Below are 16,229 nucleotides of genomic sequence, written 5' to 3'. Positions count from 1 at the left end.
TCACTGTGGTTGAAGAGCACCTTGTTTCTGTTCTCCAAAATCTGTTTCTAATAGCAATACCTGATAGTTTAGGGGAATGAACAAGGATTAGAACAGAAGAAATGTGAGTGTTCTACTGGTGGCTGCATTAGTTTCTTGACTTCCATTTTTATCAGTCTGTGGTTATGAAGCTCATCACTTTATGTTCAAATGATGTAATGTATCACCTTTTCCATGCTAATCCTCCTGAGCTGTGTACTTGTGCCTCACAAATTCTAGACTGGCTTTTCCTGTCATGGATCTCCAAATTATTTGAGAGGTGGATCTGTTCTCACTGAAAAGAGCCAAATCTGGCTCTTGGCTCTGTCAGAGATTCCCTGAATGACACTAGAATGCCAGTTTGATCCATGTTTCTCTTCATAGTGGTCTTAGCACAAGGAATTTTGGAGATTTAACCCTTTCAGGCTGTCATAACTCCTGCATGATGAACCTTTTTACTGTACACATAGTCAGGCATGGGTCTGTGTGGATAGAAAATGGAAGTGCCCTTATTTAATGTTTAGCATTTAGTATCCAGCAAAGCCCTAATGTAAGACTAGTGTGTCCAAGATCTACAGCAGGGGCAGTGTCACTGTCCCTGAATCTGAGTAACTGCCCCTGACTCTGAGTATACATGGAAATCTACAAAAATTGTGCACATTGTATTTAGTTTTTGTAAAAGAATATGGTTCAAGTATTTAAGATGATTAAAATAGTTCACTGAATCTATCTCTGCAGCTTCCAAGTTTTCTCTGTAACAGTGTCAGTTGCACATGGCACAAATAAGTGGTAGATACAGAATAAGAGCAAGAGGTTCTGCAAGTTCCATCTTTTTGCATTTATGGAAACCCCACTATGTGGGACATTCACACAGCCCCTCATTTTCTGTGCCTGTGCCTGGCAGTATCACCACAGCCATACATGCAGCTGAGCCCTGTGAGTCTCATAGTCTGAGCAGAAGAGGATTGCGCCCTGTGTCTGACAAAATTGTGTTTGGCATCCCACAATTGAGTTTGTTAGTTTCATCAGTAATGACACTTGAAGCATTCTCCAGAACCAGCCATTTCATTTATGATTCCAGCCATTTCAGTCATCATCCCAATTCAGACTGGCAACTGACTAGCCAGGTCACACTTCACGCAGGCAATAGGTTGGGTTTTTTTGCTTTGTTTTGTTTTCATGTTTTTTGTTGGTTTTGGTTTCTTGGTTTTGTTTTTGTTTTTAAACTTTGGCATAGATAGTTAGAAGAGGGGGAAAGAAGTTCCACAACTGCAACACAAATTTTGTGTTGCTTGTCAAACAAGGTGCACCAGTGAGCAGAAAAAACAGGCTTAGTCTTTGAAGCTGAGGGCCTGTCCTGGAAGCCCAAGGAATTTTTGAATGCTACCACTGAGCACTGATCCGTCAGTATTAGGTTACACTAAGGCCATTGAGAGAATTCAGTCACTTTGCAGTTCACAAAAAAAATAAGATTCACCTCCTTAAGAGAGTCCTGGCCATTCTAAAAAAGTAGGAGGGTACTGCAAGTTTGAAAGTATTTCCTGGTGATACAGGTTAGTCCTGTGAGGTCCATGGAAGTTCACAATTATTTTCTTATCCAAGCTGACTGTACCTGCTCAGCTTGACCTCTGCTGTGCAGCAGCAGCAGAAGAGCTTCTATCTCAGTCTTGTGCAGCCCCCATCCACCCTCCTAGTATTAAACTACACTGGAAGTGCCACTTGAGACCCAGCTCAACTCTTGCTCTTCTTAGAGCATGTCTGCTCAAGTACTTAGTTCACTTTGCATAGTGGAGATGATACTTTTGTGAAGATACTTAAAGCATCAACACGGGGGAGTTTTGCAGATATGCTCACAGGAGCAGTGTAGCTTGATTGTTGCTCTGTCCAGAAGTCATCAGCTGCTTGGTATATGCTTTGTTTCATCCCCAAAGCTTCCAGCCCTTGCCTTTTTCACACAAAATGCCTTGTAGCCAAGCTGCCTTTCCCCAAGGGGCTTATGGTCTCACCAGTCTCAGCATGTTTTTGCTGGCCTAGACAAACTGCTTTTCTATGGGCAGGGCATAGATTAACTTCTTTTGGATGCTACATCTGCAAGCACAGAGAGTTCACAAACAATCCAATTTTTTGTAATTAAAGCATGAACTGGTTTGTTAGCACCATCACAGAAGTGGCCAGTGTCAGTGGATATTACATGTGAGATACAAACAGCCCTGGTTCATTTCCCATGAACACAGAGCCTACAAGCATCTGAAGGACTCAATTGCTCCAAATATGACTGTCTGTCATGCCAGTCATATTTGCTTCTCATGCCTGCTTCTCATCCTGCTTAGCTCTGCTGATACTCCTTGTAAACGCTTCATGGGGCAATGGCTTTTCTAGTTAAACATAATTTTTGTCTCTTGCACACTCTATTCTTTGCTTTCATGGGAGATAATTCTTTTCTCTGGTCCTCTCTCTTCTCCTTAGCAATATGCATTCTGCCATGTCTCAACGGAGGTCGCTGCGTGGCCCCTTACCAGTGTGACTGCCCACATGGATGGACTGGATCTCGCTGCCATATGGGTAAAACTTCTCACCTGCATTTTTTCTCACTTTTTGGGACTCTACTAGCAGTACCTACTAGCAGTTCTCCAGGGACTCATAGAACTCCTAAGTTTGTCACAAGGAAACCCAGGCCTACAATAATATTCCTGGAGCATTTTCTGTTCCCAACTGTAAACTACTTTCAGATTAGTCCCTCCCTGATAAGTCTTTAAAACTCCCAGAAAAGCTTGCTCTGAGAAAGGACAGACAGTATTCACAAAAGTACTGTCTGCAAAGAGCAGTGCAGAGGAGAAAAGGTTTTCCAGGGAGAAGAACAAAACTATTTTTCTCAATTCCAGGTGTATGATTTTCATTTTCATCTTCAGGAAATTCAAGTCATCATTAAATTCACAAACAAGCTGCAGTTATTATAGAGGTTTTTCACCACATAGCTGTCTGGTTTGGTGGATTCCCACTAATTGCCTGGGTACTGAATCGGGAAGGAGAGCACACCAAAGCAAGGATTTAAGGGTGATTGAGTTTAATGGATACATTGTACGTGGCTGCCGTACATTAAGTATCATCTAAGTTCTCTGAACAAATTCAAATGTGCGCTTCTTTTTACTACATGTCTTACTTGCACCTAACCACAGGTGAAAGTCATGGAACACACAAGAATACTGAGGGGTAGAAGGGGAGTGATCCTAGTGTCCAGGTTTGTGTCCTCACCAGTCCATTTGTGTGAGATGAGGTTGGCTGCAGTTGTGGAAAATATTTGAACCTGAGTTTAGAATATGGGATTCTATATCAAGACTGAATAAATGCCAGGTTTCTAAAGATTTCTCCCTCTGAAAAGACAGTAAAACATAGCAACTGAGTGATTACTGAAATATCTTTCAATCGTTATTAAGTCTTAAACATTTACAAATATTAGCTATTTCAAAAAATATATTTCTGTTTCTTCACTGTATTTTTATTGTCCAGGTGCACCTTAACTGATTTTTTACAGGGACTTTATGTGAAAGCCAGTTTTGCCTTCCTGCAAGACTTTGCAGTATCTAATGGGGTGAGCTGTGAAGGAGTCCATGCTTCTGTTAATGAGTGTCCATACTATTTGTTTAACTAATAAGAAGAGTTAATGTAGGGGATTAGCTATGCAATATGCTGCAAACCCAACCCTTCTTCAGAAAATTGAAATACCACAGAGAAGAGTGTTCATACTATTTGTTTAACTGATAAGAAGAGGGAATCTGGGGGATAAGGTGTGCAATGTGCTGCAAACCCAACCCTTCTGCAGAAAATTGAAATACCACAGAGAACATTTTAACTCTGAGCTATTGTCTCTTGAAGTGACTCTTGCCTAATACATGCATCATTTCCTCTCATATTTCACAAGCTTTGTAGCTATAATTGGTGCTTGAGGAGGATAGATGGCTTCTTCGCTTTTTGGTCAGCAATTCAAATCTGTACAGGCTTGACTTGCTTTTCAGTAGCTAAAGGGAAAATTGTAGTGAACAACTGCATCTGCATCATAAACACTGCTTATGAAGTTTTTTAATCACTTCTTGTTTCAGCTACTGATATTGACATTTTGCTGTGATGGAGAAATACTTCAGTGAAGCTAAAGGTGTTTTGGTCATATGTTTCATTCTAAAATCAGAAGTAATTTTCAACATTACGTACTTGGTTCACTTAATTGTATATGGATGGCCTATTACTATAGCCTCCTGCCATTGTTTGTTCTTGTTTGGCCCAGAGGAATTGGCGTAGGTTTTTTGCATTCCTGTGACTACTCATTTCCATTTCCTGTAATTCCATAATAATCAGTGCTTCCTGATGCATATTCTCTGCAAAAACATTACCCAGTCTTTTTCCTCACTAGTATCTTTAGGTCGGTCCTCTGCATATGGCATTATCTGCTTTAAAGTATTAACATCTATCCTTCAATATAAATGTCTGTGTTTGAAGGACCTCATTAAGTGCATATCTAAATTGGTTCTATAAATTGTGTGGTTCTTTACCTTTCAATCTCAAAATTGATAGGAAGACTTGAAACTTTGACTTTTGTTTGGTTACTTGGTACCCTTGGGTTAGACTGTCACACAAAAGCACGTTCAACCAGGCTCAGTATGACCTGTAAGGCAGACAAGGCTTTTTCTCTAACACCCTGTTGCACCTAGTCTCACCTCTTAGGGCTATCCAGTGTCTTCCAGGACCTTACTGTCATTCTCTGCTTGCTTTCTTTCTCTGCATACAGGTGCCATTGTGTGAAGTCTTACTCCTTGCTTGCTACTGACCTGCACATGGCTTTCTGAACTTCAGCTTCCTCTGCTTATGCTGTCTCTTTCTATTCTTTTTTGTCATGTCTGGTGTCTGCTTGTCCTGGCTAGTGTTAAGCTGTCACACTTCTTTTTTAAAAAAATAATTACATTTTATTCCTGTTCTTCTGTTCATCTTATGATTCTTCTAATTCCCCTTCCTGCTTCTGTTCGTGTTCCTTTGTTGTCTTAATTGGAATCAAAAACAACAGAATTTTTAAGGCAATTTAAAATTACACACTGGCTGTTTCATGCATCAGACAATGCATCAGACAGTAACAGTAGTAGAAGGAGTCAAATCACATTTAGCAGGCATATGCTTATCAGGCTGCTCTTCCCATTCTTAACAGAACAAGGCAGGATGGATTTTCAGTGCCCTGCTACTAAATAAGCCTGTTGTAGATGTGCTCATTAATGCAAATTTGTGTGTGTTTGTGTGCAGCTGTTTGCCAGTTGCCTTGCTTAAATGGTGGGAAGTGCATACGACCAAATCGGTGCTACTGTCCCTCTTCCTGGACTGGACCTGACTGCTCTAGGTAAGTGTCACTTAGCACTGTCCCAGAGCTAGGCTGAATCACAGCCTACTGAACTCTGAATCTGAAGAATGAGCAAATAGTTTTAACACTTTGAGCACCTCTAGATTCTGTAAATCAGTACAGTAATTGCACAACTATAAGGCGCACCCTCTTGACTGAAATTTTCCCCCGAACCCAGAAGTGCGCCTTATAGTCCGGTGTGCCTTATATAATGGACAAAGCTGAGAAATTTGCCGGCTCCCAGAGATGCGCCTTATAGTCCAGTGCGCCTTATGGTCGTGAAATTACTGTAACCTTTAGATACCTCAAGATTTATGGGCGGTATATAAAGACCTTAGAGAATACTTGGCAAAATGATTGCCAGAACACTCAGAAAGTTGTATCTTTACATGTAAGCAGACAAGTAAACCCACAATGTTTAGACTAATTTTTCATTATGTAAATGGAAGTGTGGTTCTGACATGTAAAACAGAATGTTCTTCAGGAAATTTTGGTTTAGCTTGCTGTTTACTAGTGTTCATTTTGAACTGTATATCGCAGCTGGGTCCATGTTCGAGACTGAGGTCATGCAACAGTTGTCGTAAATAATAAGTCATCTTACACCCAACATTGAGTGATGTAATCATTTAAAGAGTACAACAAGGTGCCTCTGAGGCAAGTCCTGGTTCAAATCTCCTGACAGCTCTAGGGCCATGATAACAAAAAATGTATATACCTCAACTCACATAGACTGCTGTTGAGCACAGTGGTCATTATCCTGCAGAGGTAAGTAAGAACCACGTGAATATTAATATTTTTCTGTGCGAAACAGATGAAGCCTGTGACATTGTAATTTTTTCTGTTCTTCTTTCTGGGTGGATAGTGACAGACATTCCTTCCTATCTCTCTGATATATAGTTTATCTTAAAGTTATAGAAGAGAGACTTGACTGAGAAATCACATGGTCCAAATAATTTTTATTCAGCTGTGATTATATATGCTTTAGTGAAGCAACTTAAATGTATTACCAACAAACAATATCTTTCAGCTTTAGACTGGAAGGTATACATCTGAAGTCTGGTAGTATTTCCATTTAAGACATGAAGCAGAGAAGCCCAAATCCAGCAGGCATAATAGCCAAAAAGTAGTGGAGTTTATCTCATGAGTAGCAAAGCAAAGTTTCAGGCTATTCCCAAACAAGACTATTCTTGGCTTCTTTATGGAGTTTTTTTGTCCAAGTCCATAGCTCTGTGCAGCACTGGAAGTCTGAGAGAAGGTGGGTCATTAGCCCTGCAGGACTGGGGTCTAGCAGCTTGTCCCTTCCAGAGCTGTTTGAGAGGATGTTTCCCAAACATAACTGAGTGGGTGAAGTGAAGACAGAAACTAACTCTGAGAAACTCTAACATTTTGTTCAGGTTTGGCATCACTTACTTGTGGCTCTTTATGGGGTATGATACCTTTCTGAGAATTCTAATATAGTACAGGCAAATGACAGGATAGCAGAGATTCCCTGCTGCAGGTTAACAAGGTGTGGATTTATAAGGGGAAGCTGAAATGTCCCAAAGCCTTTATCAGCATGCAGAACAAGACTAGTTCCAAACAACTTTGTGATGAGCCATGACTTAAATTAAATGTCAAACATCTCCATTCCGCATGCCCACTCTCTGCCTCTCTTTGAGGTGTGGCATTCTAATCCTGGGTGTACTTTCAGACAGCATCCTCTTGTGTTTCACTGTTGATCATTCAGTATGTTCAGCACACCACTGATTTTATTTTGTTTTGGTTTTTTGATGCAGGAAACGGAAGGCTGGATTCTATCCCTTTTAACATCAGAGCAACAATTCTACATTCAGATATCTTTCTTCAGCCTAGGCACCAGGGCTTGGATTCTAATGCATTGTAAATCAAATCCATTGTTTCCCTTCCCCCACCCCTCCCCAGCTCCCTTGTTTAGTATTTTATTTTGTGATACATCTTTCAATTTTTAAAGAAATCCTCTGTATTTTTCATTTATAAAAGTATTATCAAATATATGCTGCTATACAGGTGTCATACACACATACACATATGTAGGGATTCCTACAATCCACTGAGGAAGTGGTTATTTAAAATGAAGTCCCTCCCATTTCTTACATTAAGTGAGCTAATTAAACAGTACTATACTGCCAACCATAATTAAACAGAATATGGCAATTCTGCTTACCAGCTGCCAAAGCATACTACTGTCCAGCAACTCAACAGTAAAGAGTGTTACACTGAATGAGCCGCTAAACTCTGCATGGGGCCTGTCTCTGAACTTCAGTTGATAAAATTATAACAGCATGTGATAGGGTCTATGTTGTAACCACAATTTCTGGTGAGCATAAGGGAATTCTGAAGTGTAATTTATCTGACATTAATTTCATTGGAGAGTGACTTAATGGGAAGCATCAGCATGAGTTTTACCTGAGATTTCTTAGTAAAAGAGATGAGGGAACATAATCTCATTCCGAGAAGAATGGATTAAGTCTAGCCAACAAGCACCTTTGAAGATTTTTGACCTACAGGCTGTTCAGGTGTAGCTCTAAACTGGATAATCCAGGATCCAGCAGTAGGAAGCAGGTGGATCTCTGAAACTTGCACTTTTCATTTGCTATGGGACTCACCACCTGCCTGTAACCCCCATCCCTTTCCTATGAAGTACATAACTAGCAGCTATCTGCTAGGTGAATGTTTTTGATATCTGAAGTTTGGATCCCAATATTTGACTGCCCCTGAGATGGAGAGAGAAGGCACCAGTTAGGTTTACAGGTGAAAGTTTGCATTTGCAAAATGTCGCAGGTTTTTTATGCAATGAACTGGAAAAGGCCTCTCTTGAGAACACACACAGGCAGAAATGCTCAGCTGACTGAGAAATACTGAGAGCACACATTATCAGATTTTTCCTTCTCAGGCTGGTGATCCCCTTGTGTCTGAGGAAAACACACACGAGAGCCATCATTAAGTCATGCTCTGATGAATTGAAATGTTAAAATTTGTGATTAAGTAGGGTGGTGGAATTACAAGGCAGAAATGACATGCATTTTTCAAAGTCTTGTGTTTGGTAATTGTCATCAGTTAGCAAAAAGTTTGATCTATGAAAAAAGGTCTTAGAGACAGAACCTGAGAGTCATTGATCAGAAGCTCCGTTTTTCCCAAAAATAACAGAAAAGTGTAATTTACAGTTATCATTGGGAAAGAAAAAGGAGAAATAAATTTTACATTATGTAGCTTCCTATTCCTGCTTAGTTACCTTCCAGACTAAAAGTGTGCGCAATTGCCCCACCCCACACCCCTTCATGGATGTACCTTCCTTTAATGCATGAACCTTGATACAGGAAAGTGATAGGACACCAAAATGAGCTCACAGTTACAGTAACAGGGCTCTAGTAAAAACTGACACATAACTAATGGCTGTTAGCCCGAGACCAGAAATGGGGAAGAAAGAAACAAGCAAAGTTGTCAGCCATTAGGAGCTTTCAGCCAATTAAATAAAAAAACAAAAACAGATAGTAAAGAATAGGAGTTGTTAGGGGATCAAATTAATGTGAATGTAGATTACTTCCCAGTGGGAGCTGCAACCGGCTAAGAGTTGTTGTTTTAGCTCCCACAACCTTCTTTTTCTAATGGACTCTGCTAGCACGTAGCAAATATCTTCTGTCTCCCATCTGCACAGCCATCGATGTTTACAGCTTTGACTGAAGTTTGTGTACAGTAAGTAATGTCCACATTTCAACACACAGTCACCACCATTTGTAGGCATTTTGTTCCTTGACTTCCTTGCTGCCTTAACAGCAAATGAAGGGAAGCTGCAGTGAGCAACATAGGACTTCTCAAGGGAAAGAGTGCATAGGTGAGAAAAGGAGATCTTTATTTATATGTCGTTCTCATGTTTTTGTCCCTTTTCCAGTGTGCTTTTCTGGTGTGTCCTCTGACTCTGGTCATCTCCAGAGCAGAACAGCAGTGGTGAGGAGAGTGCTTCTGTCTGGCAGGACATTGCTGGAGAGTTTAGGGCTGCAGAATAGCTTTTAGCACCGCAGCTTCACACTAGTGACGAGTACATGGAGCCCCGGGATCAACCCAGTCAACACGTTTTGTAAGGACATGTGGTGTTAGGACAGAATAGCTGAAACTAGAGGCTGTGATATTAGTATTATTGATGATGTTTTGATACTTGCTGGAATATTTTCCCCTCCCTACCCAGTACTGTGTTGTCATTAATGTCACCACTTTTTGTGTGTTTTAAACGACTTCCATGTGATGCACTTTACACTGTAAATAAAGTTGCACCCTGTTTAGTACCTATATAGAGGCAACATTGTATTCTTTTTGTAAGAATATCACAACAATGATATCAACCTCCACTCAAGCAAAAAGACCAAGTAATTGCCAGCAATCTTAAAAGGTTGTGGTGGAATAGTCCAGGTTTGATCTGCAGATAAAAATGCAGTTAGTAGCTCATTTTTCAAATCCTTTATTCGTCTAGGGCATATTTTTAAACCCGTAAAGACCAAATTTACCACTGGCATAAAGAGACAGATTAAAACCTGCTTCACTCACCACTGATGGAGATACTACTTGTTTTATTCTGTGCCAGTACTGGAATTTTTAAAGGTATGGAAATGCTCATATACCTAGAGAAAGGAGGTAAAGAATGACTGTAGCAGAAAGGAAATTTTTTTAACTCAAACACCACTCCTCTGAACAAGGAGCTCATATAATATAACAGGCAAAAGATTTAGGATGTTACGTTTTTGGAGGTATTATTGTAAGCCTGTCAATGTCTGGATACACAGGCATAAGTGGAGACTTAGAAGTGCAAAATGCGGGCAATGTGTGAAAGCCTTCTCCTAAGCCAGCAACTCAAAAGGTGCTGTCAGGTTACTGATGGTGTTGTTAATGAAGCCCTGAAACTTAATGTGTAACTTAGAGAAAAGATAGAAATTTGTATCTCAGATTTGCAGTGCTTGAAATATGGGTAAAAATCCTGAGTGGGAACAGCTGTGCACGTGGACTCAGATCTTGTGTATGCTCTAGAAACACAGAGAACTGCCTTATTTAAAGGCAAGTGTGGTAAGAACAGGCTCTTTCCATGGCCCTGTTCTCTTTGTTGTGATCATGGAACAAGATAAAACTCTGAAAGGAGTCTACTGACACCTATCTCTCTCTGCTTGGAAGTACACTGGGAATGTTGATTCTGGTCTCATGGGGGGGCACTGGACAGGGTTAGTGTGTGCCAGCAGTTGTTAACATGAGGAGTCACCCTTACACTTTGACAGTCTGACCAGAGATCTCTTATGCATCTCAGCGCAGGAACAGTTTGTGCATCTCTGAACTGTCTTAGAGCAGTTTGGATCCTCACTGCAGAAAGGATCCCTGCTGCTTTTACCGCAATGCAGATTCTTCTCTTAGAGAACATACCCTGAACACACATTTCCAGCAGCAAGAGACTGGAATTGCAGTACCCAGTGGCAAGCCAGGTGGAATATGCAGTATCATTATTGATCTGTTTCTCTAAGTTATTTCCATTCATGCACATGATGCGGAGCACTTCTTCACGTATCAATCCCATTTACAGCAAGCTCCTCTCCCAGGAGCAGGGCTGACTTCCATTACCCTTGCTTTCTAGCCTGACGTGTTGCTACTGCCTGCCAATGTCAAGATCTGTGGGCATGCCACCTCTTCCTGCTGAGCTTGGAGCACTACAAAAGCTGATGCTCTTCACATGGACATGGTTCAGAGCAGGCTTGTCCTTTCTGCCAGATGTCCCTGCTGTAGATGGACCAGTGTGACCATTTTGTGCTATGAGAAGTATCATGCATGGCCTGGTGAAGAGGACTTGAGTTTTCCTCAGCCAGTGGCAGATTGTGCCACCACGAGAAAGTCACTTCAAATTTTCCCATTTTATGGGTCAGGTGACCCTTTCCTTCTCCCCCAAGGTGCTGCAAATTTAAAATTATTGAGATTTAAGCATGATTATCATCTTTACAAATGATAGTCCTTCTGCAGATGTCATCTGCACCCCTAATTGATCGCTCAGTGGATCAGCACTAACCTTAATTTTTTCAGTCTAGTATCTTTGCTGAATGTAAATCTTCCTCCTTCAAATTTTCATTTGCAACCAATATCTGCTGAACAGATTGTCCTGAAAACTCAAGTTCTTTCTCTCTCTCCAGAAACTTTGAGGCTCTGACAATGTCATCAAGCCCAGACCAGCACCAGTACTGTTTGGACCGAGACCCTGCATGCATGGCAAAGGCCAGAAAAGGCTGCTGGGCAAGGACAGGTTGTCACTGTGTTACTGCTGGCCTGCACCACAGAGCAGGCCAAGAGCATGGTGAGGACCCTGGATCTCCTCTCAGTGCTCTTCTCTCCTTTATGACATTTTTGCCATGCTTTATCCCAGCAGGAAATCAGTCTGACATTATGCAACCAGGTGGCAAAGAGCAATCCCAGCAGTCACCACTCCCAGTTCATCTATACCACACAGGCAAATCCAGGGCTTTCCTGGCTGCCTCTTAGTCATGCCTTCCCTTCCTATCCCCTCCTAGCTGTGTCCTTAGTACAGTCCATTTATTTCACTTTGTTTTTAATAGTTTGGCTTTATAGTTTAGCACTTCCTTCTCAGTTGGGACTGACATGATTTTTTGCAGCTAACTCCAAAGTCACTAGATTCATTGGATGTGATGCCAGCAGCTTCACTGGCTGGGAGGGAAGCACAGTGGCAAAAGTGATGAAGCTCTGCAATTGCCAGTGCAGGCAGGGCTGGCAGCCTCTGCAACACACAGTGGCAGCCCTGCAGAGCTGAGCACTCCTTCAGCTGCTGCTGCCTGGCCTTGCCTTGCACTCCTTGGCCATCCTTTTCACTTTACAGATACGGGTTGTGCTTGCAGGTGCTGGGGCATGTTTGTATTTTCCAGGCAGACATCAAAGACACAGAGCAAAAGTATACACCTTTACGATCCAGATCAGTAAATCAAATTGCAATAGATCAGCTTGCAATAGCTGGGGAGAAGATGCTGTTGCATTCTCCCACTGCACTGCAGCAGCCTAGGGTTGCCCATTTTCCTGACATCTACTCCACTGCTGTGGCTCACAACTGATTTCTGCATCTGTCATTGTGCAGCCAGGAAGCTGCAGTTTCGCAGGCTAGGTCACAAGCAGAGTCCTAGGCTGGTGCACAGGACACAGGAGTCCAGCAATATGCAGAGACCCCATCTATCTCATGTGTACATACCTAATGAGATATTGTAGGCAGGTCGCAAATATTGTTCAGTGTCAAGGGAGTTATTAAGGGAATTACTGCTCTTGTCTCCTTCTGGACAGTGCAAGATAAACTGGCAGCCTCCTAACCACACACAGCACCAAGGCCAGGCTGCATGCCCATACCTGGCTCAGCTGGGGAGGCAGAAAATTGCTCAAGGAAAAGCTAGGTTCACAACACCCTCTGCAAAAACCAAGAACCTTGGAGATGGACCTTGTCCTGGCTCTGCCACTGCCTGTTCACTCTAGAAGAGGGTGGAGCCAGGCAGTAACACAAGGAAATAGACATGGGAGCCTAGGAAGGAACATAGTCCATCCCTGGCAGGTAGGATGGGAGCAGAAATGCCTGCAGTGGTTACTGGTGGTGCTGAACAGGGACTGTCTTATAGCTCTGCCTGGGGAGAACCTGGACACACTCCTACCCAGCATCTAGCATGGGGCATTTGGGGAATTCCCAAAGGTGAGGGGAGGTTTTCACATGCTGGAAAAGAAGGGGTGGCAAACTGTGGGGCTGTGTGGTATGACAAGAACGGAAACCTCAAGAGAGCTACAGTTTAGAAAGCACTTAAGTATATGGCCATGTCATACAACCATTAAGGGTACTTAATTGCACCTATGCAGTTAAAAACATGTTTAAGCGTTCTTCTGGGCTGCAGCATTAGTCATTACAAGATTATAACAAATATGAAAAACTGTGTCTGCCCTGCAGACACTGGTGAGATGGCTGCTAAGTGCCTGGCACTGAATATTTGCCATCAGCTGAATGTAGAAAGTTGATAAAAGAGATGGCTGCCCAGTCAGGTATTGCTAGGCCAGATGTCTGGTTTGATTGTATTAAATAGCTTGGTTAACAACATAGGGTGAGGGATAAACAGCTCTTAATTAATCTTGTTTATGCATGGAAGTACTATAAGCACCTGTGAGAATAAAATATGTTAAGGAAGGATAATCATATTAAAGGGAAATGACATGAAATTAAAGTTAGAAATTACAAGTCACTGCTTCCTGAGGGGGAAAAAGAAAACCAATAAAACAACAAAGCAACTAATCAAAACAAAAAAAAAATTAAAAAGAATGTGTCCCTGGGGAGGGAGGGAAGTGTGAAGGCAGGCTGGTGACCTGGCTATTCCCACCCCCACTTGCTTTGGGTTTCATTCTTGGGATCAAGCAACACTGGTAGAGTCCTAGGCAGATAAGAGAGAAAAACCAAGAGCAGCCCACAGCACTGGGGAGATCAGCAACATAGTATGAATTGTATGAATTTTGTTTCATCTTAGTTTTGGTAGTATGACTTCTCTCTGGCCAGCACCAGTGAGATAAAGTTGCTGCCATTCCTGTGTGTGCTGGCATATGAAGGTGGCAGCTGGTGTCCACATGGGAGGAGGAGGAGGAGTGTCACAAAATCTTGAGTTGCAATACTCTAAAATGGCAGATAAATAAGGGAAGATAAACACAGGGGCAAGGGGGCAAGCAGACCCTGTTCATGCCACCAAGGATCACACTGCACAGCACCTGTTCAGAGTGTGATTTTGCAACCTAAATGTTCCAGAAGCATGGGGTTCTTCTGATTTCATCCCTGGTAAGATTACATAAGCCAGATATGAGTGGCTGCCATGTATAAATACCACATTTGAGGTCACTTCAGAGAGCAGTCCCTGATGGTAACTATGGGGTTCAATAAAACAAATGATTGAATGTAGGTGGAACAAATACCCCACTGCACCAAAAAGCATATGAGTTTCCTGGGTTGCCTGTGGGCTGGGTCCCTCTAAGGAAACACTGGACTTCATTAGTTGATTTAGTGTAAAACAAGGCACAATACAGAATAACAAGCCCACTGTACAGGCAGAGAGCTCAATCCAGAAGGTTTCTTATGTTTCTGCTTTCAAGAAGCTACTTGAGGTTTTTTTGAGACATTCAGGTTATTCACGAAAAGATGCAAAAAGTAGTACAGAATGCAGTCTCACTGGGGATAAATGACTCAGTACACCAAAAACAGACACCAGCACTCCAAAAACCATCAAGCACTTAAGACCAAGAATTAGAAGAGGGAGCCCTGTCCAACCGCTTATATTTCCCAGAAGATCTGTAGTTGAACCTTAGGACAGAGCTTACAGCTATGCAGCAGAAGTGAACCACAGAATTACAGAATTGTTAAGGTTGGAAAATAGCTTTAATAATATTGAGTCCAGCTATTAACTTCACACTACCAAGACCACCACTAAACCAAGTGCCACATTTATATGCCTTTTAAATACCTCCAAGGATGGTGACTTCTGGATAGCCATTTTCAATGCTTGGCAACCCTTTCAGTGAAAAAAAATAATTCCTGATATCCAGTCTAAACTTCCCTGGTGCAACTTAAGGCTGTTTCCACTTGTCCTGTCACTTGTTATCTGGGACCAGAAAATGAACCCCACCTGGCTACAACCTCCTTTCAGGTAATTTTCTTTTGTCCAGGCTAACCATCCCACCTCCCTCAGTCGCTCCTTATAAGACTTATGCTCCAGAACCTTCCCCAGCACCACTGCCCTTTTCTGGACATGCTCCAGCACATCAATGTCTTCTTACGTCAGGTGTACAAATCTCAGCATGGCATTCAAGCTGGGGCCTCACCAGTGTCCAGTACAAGGGGGATGGTAACTGCCCCATGGTCCTGGTCCAAAACTATTACTGATACAGGCTAGGATTCCATGGTCCTTCTTGGCCACCTGAGCTCCCTGCTGGCTCATGTTCAGGCAAGATGTTGACCAGCACCCCACAGTCTTTTTCTGCTGGGCAGGTTTCCAGGCACTCCTCTCTTCTTCATGATGTGAAGTTGTTGTGACCCAAGTGAAGCATCTGGCACTCGGCCTTGTTGAACCTCTTACAATTGGCCTCAGCCCACCATTCCAGACTGTTCAGATCCCTCTGCAAAGCCTTCCAGCAGATCAGCACTCCCACCCAGCTTGGTGTCATTTGCAAACTGACTGCAGGTGCAGTCAGTCCCTTCATCCAGATCACAGATAAAGATTTTGAACAGAACTGACCCCAACACTGAACCCTGGGGTACACCAGGAGGGACCATTTCCCTTTGAATTACAGGGACTGCATTCTACTCCATATCCCTGCCTTTCAGCTCAACCACCCTGAGGACAACCAATCTTAGTATTAAAGATCGAGTCAAAGAATGCCTGAAGTAGGCTTGCACAAGGATTTGCCTTCACTGGTGCCAAGTTCCCAGTCAGATCCAAAAAGGCTCAGGACCCTGTCACATTTGACATGCAGCTGGGTGCATTCTCTCTCTGAGTCTTGTCTTCATCACCAGTGGGTGCCTTTGAACACAAAAGTAGCTGCAGATATCCCCAGCAATCAGTATTCATAGCTGGGCAAAGGCCCTTCCAGTGTAGTTTTTTGAAATTCAAATCAAGTCAAAGATCAGGATCTATATGAGGCAGCAGGAAATAACAGCCAGGGTGACTACCTGTAAAAGGACAACAAGACCACAAATGGATCTTCCACATAATCCAACATACTAAAATATTCCATTGGGAAATAAAGTGACATCACTTAATCCAGACAATCTCTGCTACCA

At 42.3% G+C, this 16,229-nt stretch overlaps 2 protein-coding genes across 3 annotated transcripts in view; one reads left to right on the top strand and one right to left on the bottom strand.

The window, feature by feature from the left end:
- SVEP1 (sushi, von Willebrand factor type A, EGF and pentraxin domain containing 1) overlaps positions 1-9,697 on the top strand; it is a 122,316-nt gene extending 112,619 nt beyond the window's left edge. For both annotated transcript variants that reach the window (XM_033084849.1, XM_033084848.1), the window contains 3 exons: positions 2,485-2,580; positions 5,302-5,395; positions 7,171-9,697. In XM_033084849.1, the coding sequence (XP_032940740.1) occupies positions 2,485-2,580; positions 5,302-5,395; positions 7,171-7,201 (221 nt within the window). In that variant the 3' untranslated portion in view covers positions 7,202-9,697. The remainder of the gene's footprint in view (positions 1-2,484; positions 2,581-5,301; positions 5,396-7,170) is intronic.
- LOC117010411 overlaps positions 1-16,229 on the bottom strand; it is a 59,733-nt gene that overhangs the window by 12,606 nt on the left and 30,898 nt on the right. The gene's annotated exons all lie outside the window — the stretch shown is intronic.

Source organism: Catharus ustulatus, chromosome Z (genome assembly GCF_009819885.2).
Source record: "Catharus ustulatus isolate bCatUst1 chromosome Z, bCatUst1.pri.v2, whole genome shotgun sequence".
NCBI lineage: Eukaryota > Metazoa > Chordata > Aves > Passeriformes > Turdidae > Catharus > Catharus ustulatus.
This window is presented reverse-complemented; position numbering and strand designations above follow the sequence as displayed.